Source organism: Idiotropiscis lumnitzeri, chromosome 17 (assembly GCF_059441095.1).
Source record: "Idiotropiscis lumnitzeri isolate Australia: NSW breed Sydney's pygmy pipehorse chromosome 17, RoL_Ilum_1.0, whole genome shotgun sequence".
Lineage (NCBI taxonomy): Eukaryota > Metazoa > Chordata > Actinopteri > Syngnathiformes > Syngnathidae > Idiotropiscis > Idiotropiscis lumnitzeri.
In genome coordinates this window covers 16,306,931-16,326,817 of record NC_142407.1, presented here as the reverse complement: position 1 = coordinate 16,326,817, position 19,887 = coordinate 16,306,931, and the positions used below count along the sequence as shown (strand labels likewise).

General features: G+C 47.4%; 1 protein-coding gene across 1 annotated transcript in view; it reads right to left on the bottom strand.

Moving 5' to 3' along the window:
- The window catches only part of zbtb16a (zinc finger and BTB domain containing 16a), an 89,720-nt gene extending 70,388 nt beyond the window's left edge, over positions 1 to 19,332 (bottom strand). The window contains exons 1-2 of the mRNA XM_088279851.1: positions 19,116 to 19,332; positions 16,039 to 17,350 (exon numbers count right to left, since the gene is read on the bottom strand). Coding sequence (XP_088135977.1) covers positions 16,039 to 17,258 — 1,220 coding nt within the window. The 5' untranslated portion in view covers positions 17,259 to 17,350; positions 19,116 to 19,332. The remainder of the gene's footprint in view (positions 1 to 16,038; positions 17,351 to 19,115) is intronic.
- Between the last annotated feature and the right edge of the window lie 555 nt (positions 19,333 to 19,887).

Genomic DNA, 19,887 nt, shown 5'->3' with positions numbered 1-19,887 from the left:
ATCACCACATGGCGCCATACCTTGTTTTTTCAGCGTTAGTTCAGAATGTGAAGTTTTGGAGCTATTGAGTGAAAATGGTGAGAAATGAGAGCTAAATTTGTATGCATGAAAGGTGTCAGGATGTTGGTGAAAACCAAAGACAACCTTGACAAGAGATACTTCATGAAGGCGTTTTCAAATCAAACCAGATCCGGGACTGAATCGACATTTTAGCTGCAGTGACTGGTGGTGCAAGGTTAAAGACAAAAAAAAAAATCCCCCCCCAAAAAAAGCCAATGAATTCCAGATGCCCCCTCAATGGTAATTGTCTCCAAAAGCCAATTAAGAGCTAGCTTGATCACATTTTGAAGAACGCAGCAGCTGCGTGCAGTTCAGAGAATTAGCGATATGTTGAGCAGGGGCAGCGGCGTCTAATAAGAGCAGACGTGTGTGATCGTCAACTGAGACGGTCAATTTGCTAATAAGGGTGTCGCTAATGAATCAATCAATGCGTCCCGGCGGGAGCAGGCACAATTGTCAAGAGTGCGCTTTTGTTTGCATTTCCACTCAGTGCTTCAAATACAAATGGATTTGCAATGTGATGAGGCTTTTAATGTTATTTGAACAAAAGTCGAGCAAAACTCTGGGCTGGGCACCAAAATTGATTACACCACGTCTATTGAAAACACCAGATCAAATATTGATTGATTAAGCCACAAAGTCAACATTCCTGTATTATCAAACTTATTTCTTAAAATCTACTTTGGCGGAGAACCTGCACAGGTCGCACTTCCTGTGTTTGAAACCGTTTAAACTGCGCACATGTGCAAACTGAACTTTCCAAGAATAGCAAACTCATTTGTTTACATTTCGAAATTCAACTAACACCTTGGCTGTGTTTCGGACTTTGCTGATGACGTTACATCGATTGAAAGCAGTCCCGAAAGTCAACCGAGATGGATTGACGCATAGGTTAACTCAACTTTCCGGTGTTCAAGACAGCGTTCATTCGTGTATTATATATTTGTGTGTATTTTTTTAATTTTTATTATATGTGTGTGTTTGCAAAGTTTCTTCTGTGCAGACAACAGAGAGCCCCCCTGGGCGGAAACCCAAAACTCCCGCCCCCACATAGAAGAACAAATGGTGTAAGGTAAAAGGAGAGAAGTTTTGCCAGAGATGAAAAGTAAGTAAAGACCCGCTTTTCAGGTCCTCGCCTGACCTAAAAGACACACACGCACAACCCCCCCCCCCCCTTTTACATGTTCTCAGACAGTTACGAGGGGGCTTGGTGGCTAAGAGAGACCTGAATATCTGCTTTGGCTGATTAAAAGCCTCACATATGAAATAACCACAAAGAAAAGTGTTGAAAGAGATAAGCCAGTGAAATTTTAAAGACAAATGCAAAGCTTAAAAAAAAACAAAGAAAAAAAAAATGGACGCGCAAAAGTGCCGCACGGTTGCAAAGGAGGGAAGGAATTTATTGAGGGGTGGGGGTTGTCATGCTGGTCTTACTGGTGTTTGGTGGGAAGGAGGGAGCCTGGTGGTGCTGGAGGGGGTCAGAGGTCAGCTGCTTGCACTCAACAGCTGTCCTAAAAGCAGCAGAGATAAGGACTGAGAGCATCCTGTGTGTGTTTTTGCAAATGTGCGCGTCTAATAGCAGCCAGCGGGCAAACAGATACAGTAAAGCTTGACCAACTGGAATCTTCACCTTGCAAGGAGTGGATTAGCACACCAAGGAGGGACGGAGGGGGTTGATGGAGGGAGGTCAAGGCTTGACCGGTAGGCCAGGTCATTCATCAAGCGCTAATGGCCGGAGCTTTATGCTGTCGCTATGAATGACCTTTGTCCGAAACCATGCGAGGCTTGACTGCCGGACAATGGACATCGGCAAAAGCATCCATTCCAAACATGTCAGGCCGGTTTTGAAGGAAGCGGCCGTTGATTGCTAATGTGTGTGTGTGTGTGTGTGTGTGTGAGGGGGAGGAGCTAAAAATGTTTGTACTAGAGTTAATGGCTTATCTCCAGCTTGGAGATGACAAGCAAAGGCAAGCTGCTGGACGCCAACATTCGACTAGAGTTTGACTTTCTGTTTAACACCCGCAGTTGTGTTGGTAGAATCGCCGCATGGCAGAATGTCAAACTAGATCACTCACACCACGTTCTAGAATCTTGGGGTCTGATTTACTAAAGGTTAATAAATGCAAAAAAAGGTGCAAACAGGTGTGCTCACTGATTTACTTCCAACTCCACTGAACTGCTGAACTCAAGTTTTTAAAACCTGACACGAATTGCGGCCGATGAGTTTGCGATGAGTGCGTCGGAAAGGCAAAATTTGCTGGAAGGTTTTAAGTCGATGAGCGTTCCAGTAGACCGATTGCGCGCATGTCGGTTCTTGACATTTCTCTGCATTGTAAAAGTTTTTGTTTTCAACTCCAATTTCACTGACATATTCGATAGCATAGCGGTAAAACGGACCCAAAGTTGTTTTCAGTTCCTGTCTTGGGTGGCCTCCAGTGAACTCAGCGGCGTCGCTCTAAGAATAAAAGAAAACTCGCTGGAATGAGGGATGCTCTCTTTCCTGCGTGACACAATCACTTCCTTATTGGGAGGCCTGAGCTCATTGCACCACATGCTGAATAAGATCAAATACCGCAAAGCAGGAAGTTGCTGCTGGCACGCAAACACAAACACCTTAGTCGTTATGATTGCAAACATGAAAAGGAATTGAATACGAGGGAGCATTCATCAAGCCGGTAAAAAACAAAAACAGTTGTTATCTTTTTGTTCATTCTTGGCCGTTGCATGCCTTCTGGCAGGGATAGCGCCTCTTTGACGGCTTTTAATAAATGCCACCTAGATTGTTCCGCTGTATTATTGGGGAGTGCACAAATGAGACCACTTCTTCTATCATAATAATAATAAGAGGAAGACGCATAATATCTGTTGGACCCATTCTTGCCGCCTGGCACGGGACAGGTTTAATTAGCGACGTTACGCCGTCGAGGCGGAAACGTGACAAATGAGGAAAAGCTTTATCGCACTCCAATGATAACTGGAGATAACGCTTCTTTTTTTTTTTCTCATTTTCATGATAATTTCAAAGAAATGCGACAAATGAAATGATGTGCACACTCCCAAACTCACAGTTTGGGTTCTTGGGCTCCCCCTTTGGCCATTAGTGGTAATGTGCTTTTACTTTTTACTTCCTTTTCCAAGTTTTTTTTTTTTTTCTTTTTCTTTTTCTTTTGCTTCGGACCGGAGTACAGGACGGCCATGCTGTCGAACAAAATACATTCAAGGATGCCTCAGGTAGCGGGAACAAAAGGCAAATCCCGCTTTAAAGGTGTCAGAATGGCACTTTGCCATTGTGGTTGATAACAAAGCCGCTGAAGGTGTTCGCTTTGACTAAAGTTGAGGGAAAAAAGACATGCGCTGAGAATACATTCAAGCTTGCCGTGTTAACAAATGTAACGTTGTCGTCATGCTTTATACGCGCTGCACTTAAGCCAGGGTTGCTGCAAGGTTGTCGCGTACAAGAGCCCTTTTCATGGCACAGTTAAAAGAGAAAAACTTTTTTGTTATGAGTGCAAAACTCGACTTCGTACTGCCACATGATTTTTAGCAACTCAAACCCGAATATATACATATATGTTTTGAGCGTATTATATGGGAAGCTGGCAAATTCTACCGCACATGTTGACCGAATTGAAGTTCAAGCACAATTCCGTTCCGTTCTGTGACAGCATTTACGTTTCCAACGGAATCGACACAATAGAGCGGACAGTGGCTTGTGTCAGCGGATGTCTCATTTTAAATCCACCGGAGATTGCGGTTGACTTTGATCTCAATCCATAAATCTTTTCGTTTCATCATCAGCACTGACGTCGATAGACAAGTCGACCATCCTTTATGGTTTTATAATCTAGTGCCCATGTGCTGCTATTTCAAAAAAAGGCGGCACGTTCATCTCAGTTCATTAAAAACGTCAATGACATCCTGATGTGGACTGCCTGTCGGGATTAGCATGTTTGCGCAGCGCAGCGTCACCGTGTTTTGTGGCCACAAGCGGATGAAGTTCAGTTTGATTCATTGCGCCTCTAAGACACAGGGAGCCATGCACACAGCTGGCGGATTATCTGACGCGGGGAGAGTTGATTCTTCCGCGTGATGCTCAGGAGAGATTATTAGGAATCATGCCAAGGTGGGTGTGACTAAAAAAAAAAAAAAAGTCTATTTATTCAGACAGCGTTTACAGGGAGTGGTTACCTTTGATCGATCAGTCACAGCGATAAAAAAAAAAAAAAGGTGCAGATGCCGCTAACTTTTGAAGGAGAATTTCATCATTCCGACGGGGAGTGGGAAACAAAATATGGCCGACAACTTGAATCGCAACTAATCTGACATTATGCACATGCACGTCAGTCGTGTGTCGAGTCACGGAGATGCAACGGAGCGGAAGGCGTTGCTCCGCCGGGCCGCCCCTTGCGTCAGATTTCTTCATCTTGTTTGGGTTGAAGTGTGTCCCTCGTGTTGCAGATTTGAAAAGTCGGTTCCGAAACGGGATTAAGTTGGGTGGAGGATTTTCGGATTGGAGCATTCAACTTCAGCATAATTTACTTTCAACGCGATACCCGATTCATCCGCTGATTTCATTTATGGATAACCGTTTTTAAGGCGTGGTTTGCTCTTCTGACTCACCGTTGAGAGGGCCAGAAGTGGCTTTCAAACCACAAGACCCCCCCCCCCCCACCCTCAGGCTTGCATTTCCTCTGGCTTCCTCGCATGTCAACCCCCCCCCCAAAAAAAAACAAAAAAAAAAACGAGTGTTTGTTCTAGCTGGACAACTTAACCAGCAATCTTCCGTACACAAAATAAAAAGGTTACAAGGACAACTTGCTTCTAATTGTCTTTGTTCTAAACAAAGAAACGTGTTCTTATTAGTATTATTATTCTCGTTGGCGGAAAGTCACACAAGCAAACGAGTCACGCGTGCGACAACACGCACTCCACCGGGCTCGCCGGATTAACCAAAAAAAAAAGTCATTAGCCGAGTACTTTTAGTGCCAATGAAAAACGTTTACAAGGACTTTCCACGGCTGTAGACTTCAGCCTCACGCAGGTTTATGTAAGATGCGAGGGGTTTCAAGAACTGACTGGAACATGGTAGGAGGACTGGAATCAAGCGCGGCTATACCAAATGACTACGAAACCATTTTACATTCTATATAATAATAGTAACATTCAAAAAAATGATAATGTAATTTTAAAAACTAAACATTGTATTGCATTAATAAAACCACTTAAAATACAAATTATTCGAACCCAAACCTGTCAAGAATGACAATTCACTGAAATTTGCAAAAGTGCATGATGTCACATTGTTATCAGATTACTAATGTGACCAAATTGGGGCGCTGTGTGTTCCCATTGGTCGTTTGTACACTTCTTAGTCCAGTTCTCGTCTCCCCAATTTAACACCACTCGACTGCGCGGCCTCGACAGAGCTAACAGTTTGACACCTTGACAACAACGCTTCTTCCCGAGCCAATAAAATCATAAAAACGCCTTAGAGGCCTTCTTGCCGCTTTGCAAAGGCGCGATACACAAGACGGCCTCGGAGACGGCAGACATGACGGTGCGAACTGCGACAGTCTGGCACGAGACAACACTTTACGCCGGCCATACACAGTCCAAAGCGCACACGGCTGCAGGGAAATATGGCGTGGATCTTGCGCATGATGAAATGACGGCAGGTATCCAATGTGCGGGGGGGCAAGACTATTTACTGTTTTAAGCATTAGCCAGAAACGTCGTCCGCCCAAGGACGACTGCCGTTTGGGCGCCCAAGACGGTAATTTTCCCGATTCTTCTTTTGAAGGTTTTCTTCTGTTTGGGGTGGAGTGTTGTGAAAATGAGGGATTCGAGGGGTGGTGATTGGGGGGGGGGGTATGTTTGTGTACGCGCTGGCAGCTGAGGCAATCGGAGGGTCTAAAGCACATCTAAGTTTGGGCAATTAGTTCCAGTGCCACTATTAATGTGCTGAAGGGGCGCGCTCGGCAGGGGGTTGAGGGCTCTGCTCAAAGGGCTTCGGGCCTCGCTAAGAAGAGGGCGGACGGGGGGGGTTGAATATGGCCAACAAAGGTGGGGGTCAGGACCTCAGGGCCATGTGAAAGCTGCACCATGTCCACTGACCCCCCCGCCCCTTACCCAGAGCACTTGGACCAGCCCGGTCGCCGCCGCTTCGCACCGATTATCGCACTGTTCAACTTCGACATCCAATCCGGCATTACAAAATAGACCATTAAGAATAAGAACATCAAATTATTTCACACAATCATTATTAAAACCTCACAATAAGTCACAAAAGAAGATTTGGGTTGTAATTGAGTGCAGAAATGTACAGTCAGACAAAAGAGTGGGTTGAATCTGAAATTCCAAGGTGACGTCAATTGGGTGGTGCTGAGTGCAAATGTGCCTTCTGGCTTTTAAAATCCTGAACCGGCAGCCGGAGGGTAACCGCTGAAACTGCGGGTGTCCAGTATGGGTCAGGTCCCACAGGAGGTATGTTGCCTTTCTTAGGCAGCGAGAAGATTTATTTTACAAACGTTCAGGATTATGTTACATTTCTCCATCTTCAGAAAGCAACATTACGGATTTCACGGACGCACAGAAAAAACGATCAGATGAAAGATCGGACAGCCAGTGGCATATTTCTGCGCTTTTGATCTCCTTCCATAAAATGTCAAAGGCATTTGAAGGACGTGCAGCAGGTTTTAAGCGACCACCCCATTTATTTTCACTTTGTTCGTCATCATTTTTGTCTCCGACGTCGACCGCCGCAAAACCTCGACTTGAAATGTGGATTTTCAGAGACTGCACTGAAAATTCAACCGTTTCATTTTGACATCAAAAAATTATAAACGCAACAGCCCTCTGAATCCTCTGTACTCATCAAAATGTTGACATCTGGCGTTTTTTTTTTTAAATATTTGTTGTGTGAAAGTGAAACCCACTTTATACTCGCTGTTGGAATTTGGAGGAGATGACACAACTTTGCAAAAAAAAAAAAAAAAACCTTTGTAACTGACCAAATATTGATTTGGTTGGATTGACAAAGGAAAAAAAGTCAACGCAATCAGAAAATAGAGCCATTACTTTGCTTGATTTGGCAGGTTGGGTCAAAGCGCTGCCCAGCGGACAGTTTGACAGCCGCTTTTGTGTTTCCGATGGACAATAGGGGTGAGAGGTGGGTGGCAAAGGCTGTACAAAACCGCCCCCCAACAACTGAAGCCTGCTTCATCTGTAAAGTTCTTGCCTGCTGACCTCTCACCCCTACTGTCATTGTCCCAGTAAAAATAATAAAATCTGTTCCGGGTGCTGCGTTTATGGTGCGTCCTGGCGGGCGGGTCCCCTCCGATGCGGCGATGCAAGGTTGACGCTTAGATTACAGCGAGATTAGGCAGATGGTCGTGCTACTGCCAACCTTCTTAAAACGAAAAATGAGTCGGTGACGTGGGGCGAGCTTGAACGAGCCTCACTTGAGAGGGGACGTTTGGAAAAAAAAAAAAAAAGATTCACATACCTCTCCTGGATACTGCGGGAAATCAAAGGACACACACACTCACACACAACCCCCTTCAACATACCAACAGAAATCAGCCCAGCCACCCTTTCGCCCCCACACACCATCTAAAAAAAACACACACACACACACACAACACAGTTTGGGAATCGCTGCTGTAGAGGGTCAAGTTTTATAGGTCAGAGCAGGACATATCCCAGTTGCGTTGGCGTTGAATTATCGCTGAAACTGTCGACTAATCTAAACAGCCCGAGAGCCCTTTGTGCTGTCAGGAATCCAAGACTTGGCCCTCAAACCAGTTTTACCTGATGGATAGTTTATGGCCGCTGCATCCAAGTTTCCTTACCAACAGCAACTTCCCCCATCGCGCAGACAAAAGTCAGGTCTGTAACCCCCACGGCCCCCACCTCGCTCCCCTCCGTGCTCTTTGACCCATACTGGAGGCCTGACTGAACACAAACAGTGGTCGTCCCCTCAAATACCCCCGCGGACCCTCATCCGTGGCGGGCTCCCATTTCACCCGGCCAACGAAAAGCCATACTGTAAATAACGGGTCCAGGGTCGACCCCGTCGTTTATCTGGTCCCGAGACCCCTGCGTCCAGTGCGCTGTAACGGAGCCCGATGCTCACAATAAAGCTCCTCGTGGGCGTTGGGCAGTGGGCGCTCTTCCCCACTGGGCCCACTCAGAAAGGGGGATTAGTCAGGAAAAGAAGAACAGCCCCGGTTGGGTCAACCCCCTCCAAACCAGGAGCGCAACCCCGTCCTGAGACACTTTAGCCTTTGTCCCTGGCGAGGGACGTGGGAGCAAAGAAGGATGGCGAGAATGTTGAGGCGGGACAAAAAGCGGGATTCAAAACACAACAATCATCATTGTGACAGAATAATTGTCATTTTTCTTTTCGATGCTCAAGCACTATTTTCTGCATTCTGCTGAAAATTAAACTTGCTTTTTTTTATAAAAAAACATCAAATTTCGATGACCACATATTTGAAAGGTTGCGTCGATATTCTTGTGAGTCAAAGTCATGTCTCAGGGCATTTTGGGGGGCATGTCTCGCAATGTGGCATAAAGAATGATTTAAGTGCAAAACAGGTAATGTCTCAGCGCGGTTACGTCCGCCGGCGAACCTTCGCCTCTAAGTAGAGCGCACGAGGCAGAGCGAAGGGAGGCAGAGAGATGAAAAGACACGGAGAGGGAGGTTTCAGGTCAGAGGCTAAGTGAAATATATCCCCGCTCGGAGGCATGCAAGTGAGAGGATGCAGGAAGCTGAGGGCCAGAGATAAGGGGCGCAAGACGTGGCCGATAAGCACCCAAACACCTGCTGAGGGAAGGCTTGCGCCACGAGCAGCGCTCGGTAAAACACAAGCGGCGCTGGGGGAGGGAGAGGGAGTGGGGAGGAAGAAAAGAACAGAACCATCAGCCGGCGAGAACCGCCGCTGTAATCTACTTTTCCTTTCCCAAAGGTGAAAGCGGCGGTGGGGGGGGGATGGAGCGCCGCCCTGCTTTACTGCATGCCTAATGGCATATGGTGGCAAGTCTACAGCGTCATTTGTAAGGTCGGTGGCGAGACAGCAGTGACAGAAATGATGCTGCTTGAGTCATGACATGCCAAAGCCACCGGCTTCGGCGATCAGTCCACAAAATGGAATGCCCCCCCCCCACTTCATCCCCCAACACTACCACCATCACCATCTCCTTTTTACTATCCCATTCTCGCCTTTGCTTGCCCAGGGACAAACAGACAAACACAAAACAATCTGGAAGCGGTCAAGGGAGACCTTGAAGATGCCAGACAGGGCGAGAGACGGGACCCATCAAACGTCGAGAGGAAGAAATTCAACCGATTTTCAAAACGGACCCGCCACTTCCAAGCGATTCGAAGCTAAGCCGGAAAATTCCAAGGTCAATTAAAGAAAGAGAGAAGGACGAAATCCTTTCCAAAGAATCTATTTTCGCTGACAAACAGCCTTCCAACACCTCAGCGTTAAATACCAGAAAGTAATGGACATCTTTTCTCATCAGTTTTTGGGCATTTATATCACGCGAAATGATGTTGAGCAAGATTGAAAAAAAAAATTATTTACAGGCTGTCGACACGGTAAGACTATTGTCACGTGTAGAAATATTTTTCTGCATCTCAGATGTCTTTCGGGGGGGGGGGGGGGCGCAAATTGTTTTCTTCTTGCTATGAGGGGCATAACAGGAAATAATCTCAGTGATGATGTTCTGCCTCCATGAATGAAAATACAAATTAAGTCTTTACTTTTATGGGGCGGCTTGTTTCTCTTCTGACTCAGGGCTTTTCACAACAAGTAGGAAACCGAACCGCCTACCAAGAACCGGGTGGTTTACAAGTATATGCTCTGTTTGTTTCATTAGGGTCAAAATATTACCAGGAAATCAAAGTCATGGTTCTTCCCGGTTGTTCAACTGGGAATATGTGACGCATCAAAATAAAATATAAGCACTAAGATCAAATAGTCACCTGCGGCGTTTCTTCACGGCTTATTCTACGTCTTCGAACATACGCGGCCCCCACCGCCAGCTGACAAGTGCGGGGCGGGGGACCTATCCATCATCAGCTCCCTTCCTCGGCTTAATCTCCGCGGGCGTCTTCGGTCAGCAAATACATAAATCAATTATGGTTTTAAGCTTCGTGCCGTGATTTACCCAACTGATCCCTCCTGGATTACAGCTCAGTTTAGGACCAGTCGGTCGGGGGAGAAAAAGATCCGCGCCGCCTTGACACTCTTCATCATCGCGCTTCGATGCTCGCCAGGCGGTGCGCCACAAGTAGTTGGAATACACGGGAAGATATTTTTTTCTGTTGTCAAGTCTGCTTTTTGACTGTTGTCATCGATTCCATTACCCGCAAACAAACTTGGAATTTTGCTCAGAAGATTATCCTTCATGCAATGGGCAAACCAAAAAGAATGTTGATGGCTGGGCATATTTTGGGCTATTTTTAAACCGTCTTAAAATGTGAAAATTTGGTCGGTGTGTCTAGCATTAGTTGATCCACCCAAAAAGTCTGAAGAACCCATGCTGTCAAAATCAGTCATTTTTGGTTTGAAACAGACGGAATTTTATAGTCACTTTGCTCTGTCATTTGTTGTTTAGTTTTATTTTATAGATGGCAAAATAAATACCAGGATGGCCATGTTATCAACGATTCTCGGCATCTTTTGAAATGGACTTTCACAGAGTTAAAGTGTTCTGGCGCTACGCTAGCTGTTAATTTGTCGTTTCAACGCCGGTGACGGTGCAGAGCAGCGGCGGCTAATTTAGCATCCACCTGCTCTCCGGCGGATTAGGAACTTCCACTCGCCTCACTTTCCTACCTGAGGGCGCCTTTGTAACAGGTGACGGCGGAGAGAATGGGCTAATTTTTATGACTAGCTTCTTAGCGTGCCGCTATCACTCCACTGGGGCCCCTTTTGCCAATCGCTGGCGAGCCATTCAAGTAGCAACAAAGAGGCTAATTAGAAGCTCTCTCACTGCAGGCTGCGCGGGCCTCTGGTTTGATACTTCCCAGGGAGGCTGGGGCCCTCCCCGGGTTTTTTCTTTTTTTTTTTTCCTCACACAGAGGATATTTGTGAGCACACTCGGGTTCGCCCTCTGGCTCCTACACATTTACTCATTGTGGAGATCCTCTCTATGGTCGGCCAGAGTGACAGAATCAGAAAGGGCGGGGGGGTATCGGCACGTTTCCTTTTATGTGGCGGGGACCTGGTGGGGGGATGCTAATGGGATATCGATGGGATTAGAACCGGAGCGGAGCAGGTCCAAGGTTCTATGAACTCTTAAGTCAAACCTATTTATCTTTGAGGCTGTAATTCTTTTGGCGGTTTTCGAAAATGGAAAACCTTGATAGAGATGTCTTGCGGTTGTTGAATTAAAAGCAAAAGAGCACACGCCTATAGAGACACAGTGAGCTTTCTTTTACCGCTGCCACAGCTTCTCGGGTAGCAAATAGACATCAGAACATTTAAGGCTGATGATGCATTTGCACGTCACCTGATAACGCGCCGTAATTAGTACTTCCCGAGAGCGCCAGTTCAGGACGATACAAAACAAAAATGGACACACATCAGGCCCTGTACAGTATGTTATCCTTATCCGTCCCGACACAGACAAAAGATGAGGGCCTCAGTGTGTTGCTTTCCTGGGAGGCCAGACACCCCCCCCCCCCCAACTTGTGCCCCAGCGCAACAGCCGATGCCACGTCTGCGGCGGCGGCTGGTCGCAACGGGTCAAGCTAACTTTTATTGCACAAGCGCCACCTTCCACTCTTATCTCAGGAGGGAGGTGATCTAATCAGCCTGTCGATTAGATCATTTCCTGAGCCACCCGCTTTCCTCCGATAACCAAAAGAGCATCGCCGCTCCCTAGGAATCAGCATCAGGAGCACGCTCGGCGGGGGGGGAAAAAAAAAAGAAAGGAAACCTTGATCCGGACCAAAGACATTTGAGTGGTTGCGTGTTGTGACAAGATGCAGCCCCCGCCTCAAAATCCCCTTCGTGTTAAGCATCTAATCGATACATCTCCCTATCCTGACAGTCAGGACAGAGCACAGGTCTGAGATCAGAGCAATGGCGGTGTAAATCTTTACCGTTCAAGCGGAGCCTTTAAAAGTCGGTCTCTAATTGGGCTGCAGCCAAAGGTTGGCTTAGTAGCAGCGATGGCTTCGCGGCGGGTCAAAGCGGCGGCTCCTCGGGGCTGTAAACAAACGTAGCAGCCTTGGATGAGAGCGCGATGGCACCAGCGTGAGGATGAGGGGCCTCAGCTCTCGTCGGGATTCTTAAGTGTTGGCCTCAACACCCGTCGATCGATTTGGAACTGCGAGCTAATGGGAAGGACGAGTTGGAAGGCTTCTCTCCGGTTTTCACTGAACGTTGGCCTACACTTACAATGCCGTGCGGACCTCAATTGACCTCAATTCCAAGGTGAAAAATTCACAGCTCCAAATGCAAAAATCCAGGTAGATACCAGTCACGGGGCCATATTCGGACTGTTTGGCGATGGCGGACGACAGCTTCAGGTTTAGGAATTTTTTTCCAAACGTAGACCAACGTTGCTGCATCATACATTTTTCATCACCATCTGAGCGTTGTAGAGCCGTTTCCACAAGGATGCGGTTTAATTGGTTATTTTCACGATCCATTTGGGGCACGCTCGTCTATTCTTAGCTTCTCTTTAAAATCAGTGAAATTGTGTTTAATATCTACGGACGTTGAAGCATCCAAACAACAAAGAGAGACATTTGTGGAGTGAGCAGGACGGCGTTGAATAAATGTGATCTTATGCATCTTAACTCCAAAGCACAACAAGGTCAGGTGCACATTTGAGCCCGAGTGTGGGAATCGAATCAAAACAACAAGGAAGTGTTGACGGGTGGGCAGTTGCCGAGACACACCGGAGTCAAAGTGTGTGTGAAAAGCAACCAGACATCTTCTGCTGGCTTCACCTCAGCATGAAGAGCATGTGTGTGCATACAACATTATCAGCCGCTGCAAACTGCACGCTTCTATCTGGACTCAATCTGCGCTTGGTTTACCGAGGAGGGGTGCCAGGGGGGGGTTCTCGCCCCCCCCCACTCTGATATGCACAGATAAGAGCCTCGGGCCCGCTGTTTAAACACCTGGATCCCCGGGTTATTAGAGCGCCCTCCACAGAAGGACAGGAAACGGAAGAGTGACTGCCGCCGCCGCCGCCGCCGCCATCGGCGACGTAATGAACGGCAAAGCATGAGAGTAGAGCCGTTAATGCAGGCGTGATTATTTCCACCGCCGCTGAATCAAATAAGCAATAATAGGAATAGCGGGAGCAAACAAGCAAACACAAAGAGAGGAGCAGGAAATCCTCATCTCATCTCTTCAAGTGGCCCGGCTGTATTGGGAGAATTTAAAGCACTGATTGCTTTCTGGAAATGCTCACCTGTGCTACACGCATGACGGCGTGGCGTCGCTCATTTGCACCAGACGGGACGGCGATAAACAACAAGCGACTTTGTGCACATCGGGGGGCTGTGTTTCGGATACCAATACAGTGGAGAATCTTTTTTGGTTTTTTTCTTTTATAGCAAAGCACCTTGCATTCATTTTGCCCAATAAATCGCTGGCGCATGTTGAAAATTGATTCATTTCTCAATGCGAGATTTACTGAAATGCTGCACCAACAACTCCCGACAGAAATCTACCGCACCAACAACAAGGGCACTCCGCAGAACTAATTTATTAGCAACAAATTGTACAGCTTTATGAAAAAAATATATCGCCGATGTCGGATAAAAACTTGGCGTCTCCACTCTTCATGTTATTCTCCACCTTCGCGTATGTGCATTTTTAAAATGGTGAAGCTCAAGTTTTACTAATTAGGCACACATATGCCCATTTTCTGCAGGTGCTTCCGATTCAGGTGAAAGCTAAAAAATAAAAAAACTTTTTCACTCAAATGAGTCAAATTGATGCACGAAGGGTTCAAAAAAATATATTGTGTGGCTAAATTAGCCAGTCAACTATGAATTTCGCTGTAAAATATGAATACAATATTTCGTCAGCACTGTGACTCGATTACTCGTGAGGATTTTTTGTTGAAATTATATAAAAGTCAAACTTGGGATATAGTTTAAAATAAAGCATTACACGCAAAGTAAAAAGTAGAAATACACATTTTGCGCATCTTGGTTCTACGGCGTCGAGATCAGTGCAGTCCATGCGTTGAAAAACGATTGTTTCCAAAAATAGGAAAAGTTGAAGTGATGCCACAAATTTGTTGTCCAATTTATGCCTTGCCGACTTCCGTTAACAGAATAGTCGTAATGAGCGCTTAAAAGACTGCTAGTCAGAGTTTTTAGTAAGATATAAAACCAAAATCATCATGTATGATAAATCGGATTGCGTATTTATCCAAAAAAAAGAAATACACTGAAAGACAACCTTTGAAAAAAATAATTGCGTTTCACTTTGCAATACTGAAGGAAAAAAAATTCAAATTTCAATTTGAGCATTCAGTCGTTCATCCCAATTTTGAAGCGAGACAAAAAGATTTGGGGAGACTTCTGCCGACATCAACCAATTGTAGGGACAGTTTCAAAATGCAAATGACTTATTTGCTTCTTTTTATGGATACAAACCAGAGTGCATTTGAGTGGCAACTAAATCTCAACAGGAAACGGCGCTTTCGGGCGCATACGCACGCTTATGAATATATGGAGTGGCCTCACACCCGTGACCTGCGCCACATCTGGAAACAATCCCACTCATGTTTGACGTGACCTGCCTGCACCAAGTCAACTCTGCCAGCTTTGCGTGTTTGTTGCTGAGGCGGCGGTGACCCTGACACAGTGGCAGCGGGGAAATGATGCGTAATTAGGCAAAGGCAACACGACTCCAGCTCGCTTGAAATAAAACATCTTATGTTCAACGTGAAAGGGATCGGCGCACACGGACCCGCGGCGGCCGGACTGATTTTATTTTTTTTTTCCCTCAAGAGCCTGATGCAACGTTTGATTTTGACACTTCAGGAGTCCGTCAGGATGTTAACAGCGTCTTGTCGGTGTGTCTCCCCGCCGAAATTAACCCATTAGTATGCTGCGGGGCCGCGCCGCGAGATCAATGCATGAAACGGTGTGGAAATCTCCTTTGATACGAGATTTCCCAGCTCGGTGGAATTGATGAAATTTCTCTTGAAACAGAGGAAACGTTTCACACGGCAGGCTTTTCTCAAGGCGGCGCTGTCTGTCCTTTAACGCGCCTGGACTCCATTTGTAGTGCGTTTTGAAAGCGGTTTAAAACTCGCCAAATGCCACCGCAGTGACGGAAAGTTGCTCTGACTTTCATTCAGACAAAACTTCTCGTTTGACAAATTCTTCCTCACTACAATAACAGAAGTTGAGCGGCACACTGTGAGATTCGGAGGGGAATTCACTCGAGGTGCGAGCCCGACGAGAGGTGACGGGGTTCAAATCCTTACGTGAATTTTATCCGCTGTGCATTTGCGTTGATTTGCACCAACATTGACAGAAAAAATGATGCAAAATGACTCCGAAGGCCTTGGGAAATACGGCATCGTACGCTTTATCGTGTCGGTTTGCTGGCCTTGAGACGGACGTTTTAACACCCGGAATGAGTCACGCTCGTTTACAAGCGCGCCACTATCGTGGAAGTACCTCCTTATCCCAGGTTCGAGCTCTTATGGACTAACCTTAGTATGGGGAAAAAGGTGGCGAGGTAGGAAAAACACGTCTCATGTCGCTTTTGGGAGGCGAAAATCGGACAATTCTATGAAAACAACCTACCAGGGCACGGGACCAGAACCGTTAGCCAAATAAGAATGTTCAATCATCCAGTTGTTTATCCGCATGACACAGATAGAAAAAAAAAATCCAGCCAGGAAAGAAAACAAAGCGCCAGGAAATGAAAAGAGTAAAAGCCCAAACAACAGACAATTGCATGCTGAAAGTGGTCTTACCTGTGCTGCTCCACAGCTTCATTATCGGGAAGTTCCGCACCACAAACGTTGCAACGTTCATGCTGGTTTCTGCCGTCGGGTTTCATGCCCACCGCCAGCTCGCCCAGCTTGCTGAAGAACTCCCTCTGGATGAAGCTTTGAGGCAGCAGTCCGCCGTAGGCACTGAAGTCCACTGACATGGCCAAGGCCGGCGACATGGGCAGGGCGGAAGCCATGGACACCGGCATGGACATGATGGCGTCGCCTTTGTGGTTTACCGGGAGGGAGTAGAGAGACGCCAGGTGTTTCTCCGCCATCCCGGCCATGGCTTCCAGACCCATGTGGCTGACTTCGGCTTGAGGGTCGCCCATGCCGTCGTCGCGGACGTAATGCAGCTGGCGGGCGCTGGTGATCACGCTGCTCCGGGTCGGCGTGCCCGGCCCGTCTCGATTCCGGTCCTCGCCGCTTCGTTCGCCGTTACTGGAGCCGCCGGACTCCATGCTTTCGTGGCCGTTGCCGCCCATGTCCACCTGCATCATTTCCGTCTTGATCTCGCTCATGAGTTGGTGGGGGTTGGCGTGTTCGCCCCCAAAGCCTTGCTGAAGCAGGGTCTGGCCGATGCTCATGAGGCTGTCCACTGCCGCTTTGGTGGGGCTCAGGTTGGCGACGCCAAAGGACGTGGAGACTGAGGGACTCTGGTCCACCATGCCGGACATAGCGGCGAGTTGCTCTGGACCCGACAGGTAGAGACTCTCAATGGAATGCTTTTTGGAGCTCTTGACGCCATTGTGGCCTTTGCGCTCGTCGTCCTCCTCGGCGCCGCCATCGTTAACGCCCACCTCCGCGTCGTTCTCATCCGACGACTGGATGGTCTCCAGGATCTTCAGACATTGCTCCTCCAAATACTCAATCTCCAAGATCTCCGCTGCGTACAGCAAGTCGTCCAAGTCCTCCACTTTGGCCTGGAGCGTGGCAGTGTAAGCGTAGTCCAAAATCTGTTGAAATGTCTTTGGCGAGAGAAAGTCCAGGGTGTAATGTTGACTACTGCGGTGGAAGAGGATCTCGAACATTTTGCTGGTGCACGCCAACACGGTCCGGTGAGCGTGGAACTCCTGGCTGTCCACCATGATGACCACGTCGCACAGCGTCCCGGCCATGCGCATCTGGTTGGCCTTGTGCAGAAGCGCCGTGGGGTGGTTGGGGTTCTGCAGTTGGATCATACCCATCTTTGTTAAATCCATGATGTCGATGGAAGTCCGCGAGGCCAACTCATGAGGCTAGCCTTCCCCCGCTCCGCAGTGGTTTTTAGCGACCGTGGAAAACCAGATGAAACCTGCAACAAGGAAGACAGACTGTTCTGAAAACGAGAAGAAAAAAAAAACACATCGAAACAGTCAAAGTCTTTTGAATGACAAGTAGGAAGTCCTTGAGGTCTTTTCAATTCCAACATCCCCGCAAGGATGCTAAAGAGACAAGAGCACGAACATCGGCACTGTAGATTTGGTGAAAAGAGACAATTTGTGAGCAGTCTGTCTGGCTCGCCCTGCATACCAATCAGGCCGACATATGTCATGCGAAGAGAGAGAGAGAGGGGGGGGGGGGGGGGGGGGAAGAAAGAAGGCAACACGTCTTCATTCGTTTAGCTGACCGGTTAAACAGGCACGATTTGAGGCAGCCTCACAAAAGAGCGTCAAAGCGGCCTTTTCGGAAATTAAATAGCCGTCTCGTTCAGTATTCCCTTCGCAAACTGGGGGGGGGGGGTGCGGGAGGGGTGGCCAGAAAAGGCTGGGAAGAGAGAGGAAAAGCAGGACACAACGCTGCGGCACTAAAACACCCAAAAATGAGCAACTAGTTTGCGGGGAGACATTTGGGCAGCAACATGTTGAGCCACCAACTGCAACCTCCAAATACATAGTTCATTGTTAAGTGACATTACAATTGACCCATCACATCTATACAGTATATACTCAATGCATATTGTCAGACATTTAACTGGAGGGGGGGGGGCGCTACAGCCCTGCAGCCATTCTTTAAAACACCACTAATTGCATCATGTGCACCGCATCATGCACTGCATCATGTGCGGAGAATCCTAATATATGTGCAGCTTTTGTTTGCACAAATAACCATTGAATAAATAGTACTACTGTACTGTACAGCCGGCTAGTTTGCACGGACGGCATCGATTTGAAACAGGGGACGAGATGTGATGACGAAACCACAGCCTCTCTCTCTCTTTAGCAGTCAGTCAACGGAGGTCATTCGCGACATTATCTTTATTACAGCTTTGCCAATAGTGTCCAATTTACGACCACCCAACCGCCACCCAGCCCTCCGTAAATGCTTGTTGCGCGTCCCTCGCTTGTGTGCGCACTTAATGGTGCCCTTTTTCACGCGCCTTATCTTATTCATAATACAAAAAAAAAGAAAAAGACGCGCGACGTGCGTCTAGACAGCGCAGACATGCACAACACGTTGTGCATTTAAACACATGGAAGCCCCCTTCAGCCCAACCAAACAAATCGATTCGATCATGTGAGTGTGACAAATAAACATGCATTCGATATTCCGACGAACGCTCAAGGAAAAAGTCCGCTTCATTGGCGCACAGGTGGTCACCGAGGAAATGACGCCAAACAATTTAACGTCGCGTTTACAGACGGCTGTCAATCAAAAAAAAAAACACACACGCACACAAATTGCCTGCGTAGGGCAGTCCCTAAAGATGAAAATAAAAGCGCCATTTTTAAAAAGAAACTATGCCAAAACGTCACCCGTTTTAAGTGTCGTCTGGTCTCCAGCCTCCTAAACTCCCCCAGGTGGCTGCTCGCCGGTCGCCGGTGCTTTTAACGATAAACTATCGTCACGTCCACCATTTGAAAATTGTCTCAACTTTCAGGACCTTTCATCCAAGGTAATAAGCGGCGTCCATGCTTGTCAACAACTCGGCAAGGTTGAACGGGGACACCGCGAAAGGTGCACCCGTACGTTACGTGGTGCACGAGCGCAACAAAGTAAATGACTACTGTGAATAATAATGTGAAATTATAAACAGTGCTGGTAAAGTGGCGCCGGCTCATGTCCGCCGTGGTACTCACCTGAAGTTAGCGAGTCACGTCCGGAGTGTACGCGGGCAAGCAGAGGGGGCCGGTGGGCTTGTGGAGCATAGTAAAGCCCCGCTCTGTGGTTCTCTCGCTCTGGTTGTCTGCGAACGCGCACTAACTCCTTCCCTTGTCTCGCCGGAGCGAATGAACGCGGCGCTGACGTCAGGCTGCAGACGAAAAGGCGAGAAAGTGAGACACCTAGGGGGCTGTCTCATGTACACATGTGTCTGTCTTGTGTGTGGCGCGCAGTCAGGGAAAGGCGCGACCAGGCCACGCCCCCCTTCCTGCTCTCGAACGAGACACAACGTGCGCTTCCCGACGTCATCTCGCGTGATGTCAGGAAATCTCGCCTGAGGTGAGGCTTATGAGTTTTGTTGTGGTATTTGGGGTTGTTTGTGCAGAAAAGTGGGAAGCTTGTTTAGGTTCTACAAAGCCAGTGAAACAAAAAGTTGACATTTTGCTGGAAAAAAAGTGAAGGTGTTGAAACCTGGGTACTGAAAACTTTCACCGGGATAAATTTGATTGTAGAAGCACCCACAAAGAAAAGTGTGAATATCATAACACCCACATTCTCACCGGTGCGATGAACTGTGGCTGTTAAAACCTTTCACCAAGGAAAATTGTGGGTGCTGATGCCTTTCACAGACTGCGGGTGTTTGATTGGGAAAAATATGGGTGTCAAAAGACCCAGATGGGTGTGACGAAATATGGATGTTCAAGTCTTTGAATGGAAAAAAGCATGGGTGTTGAAACACCCGTATTCCTC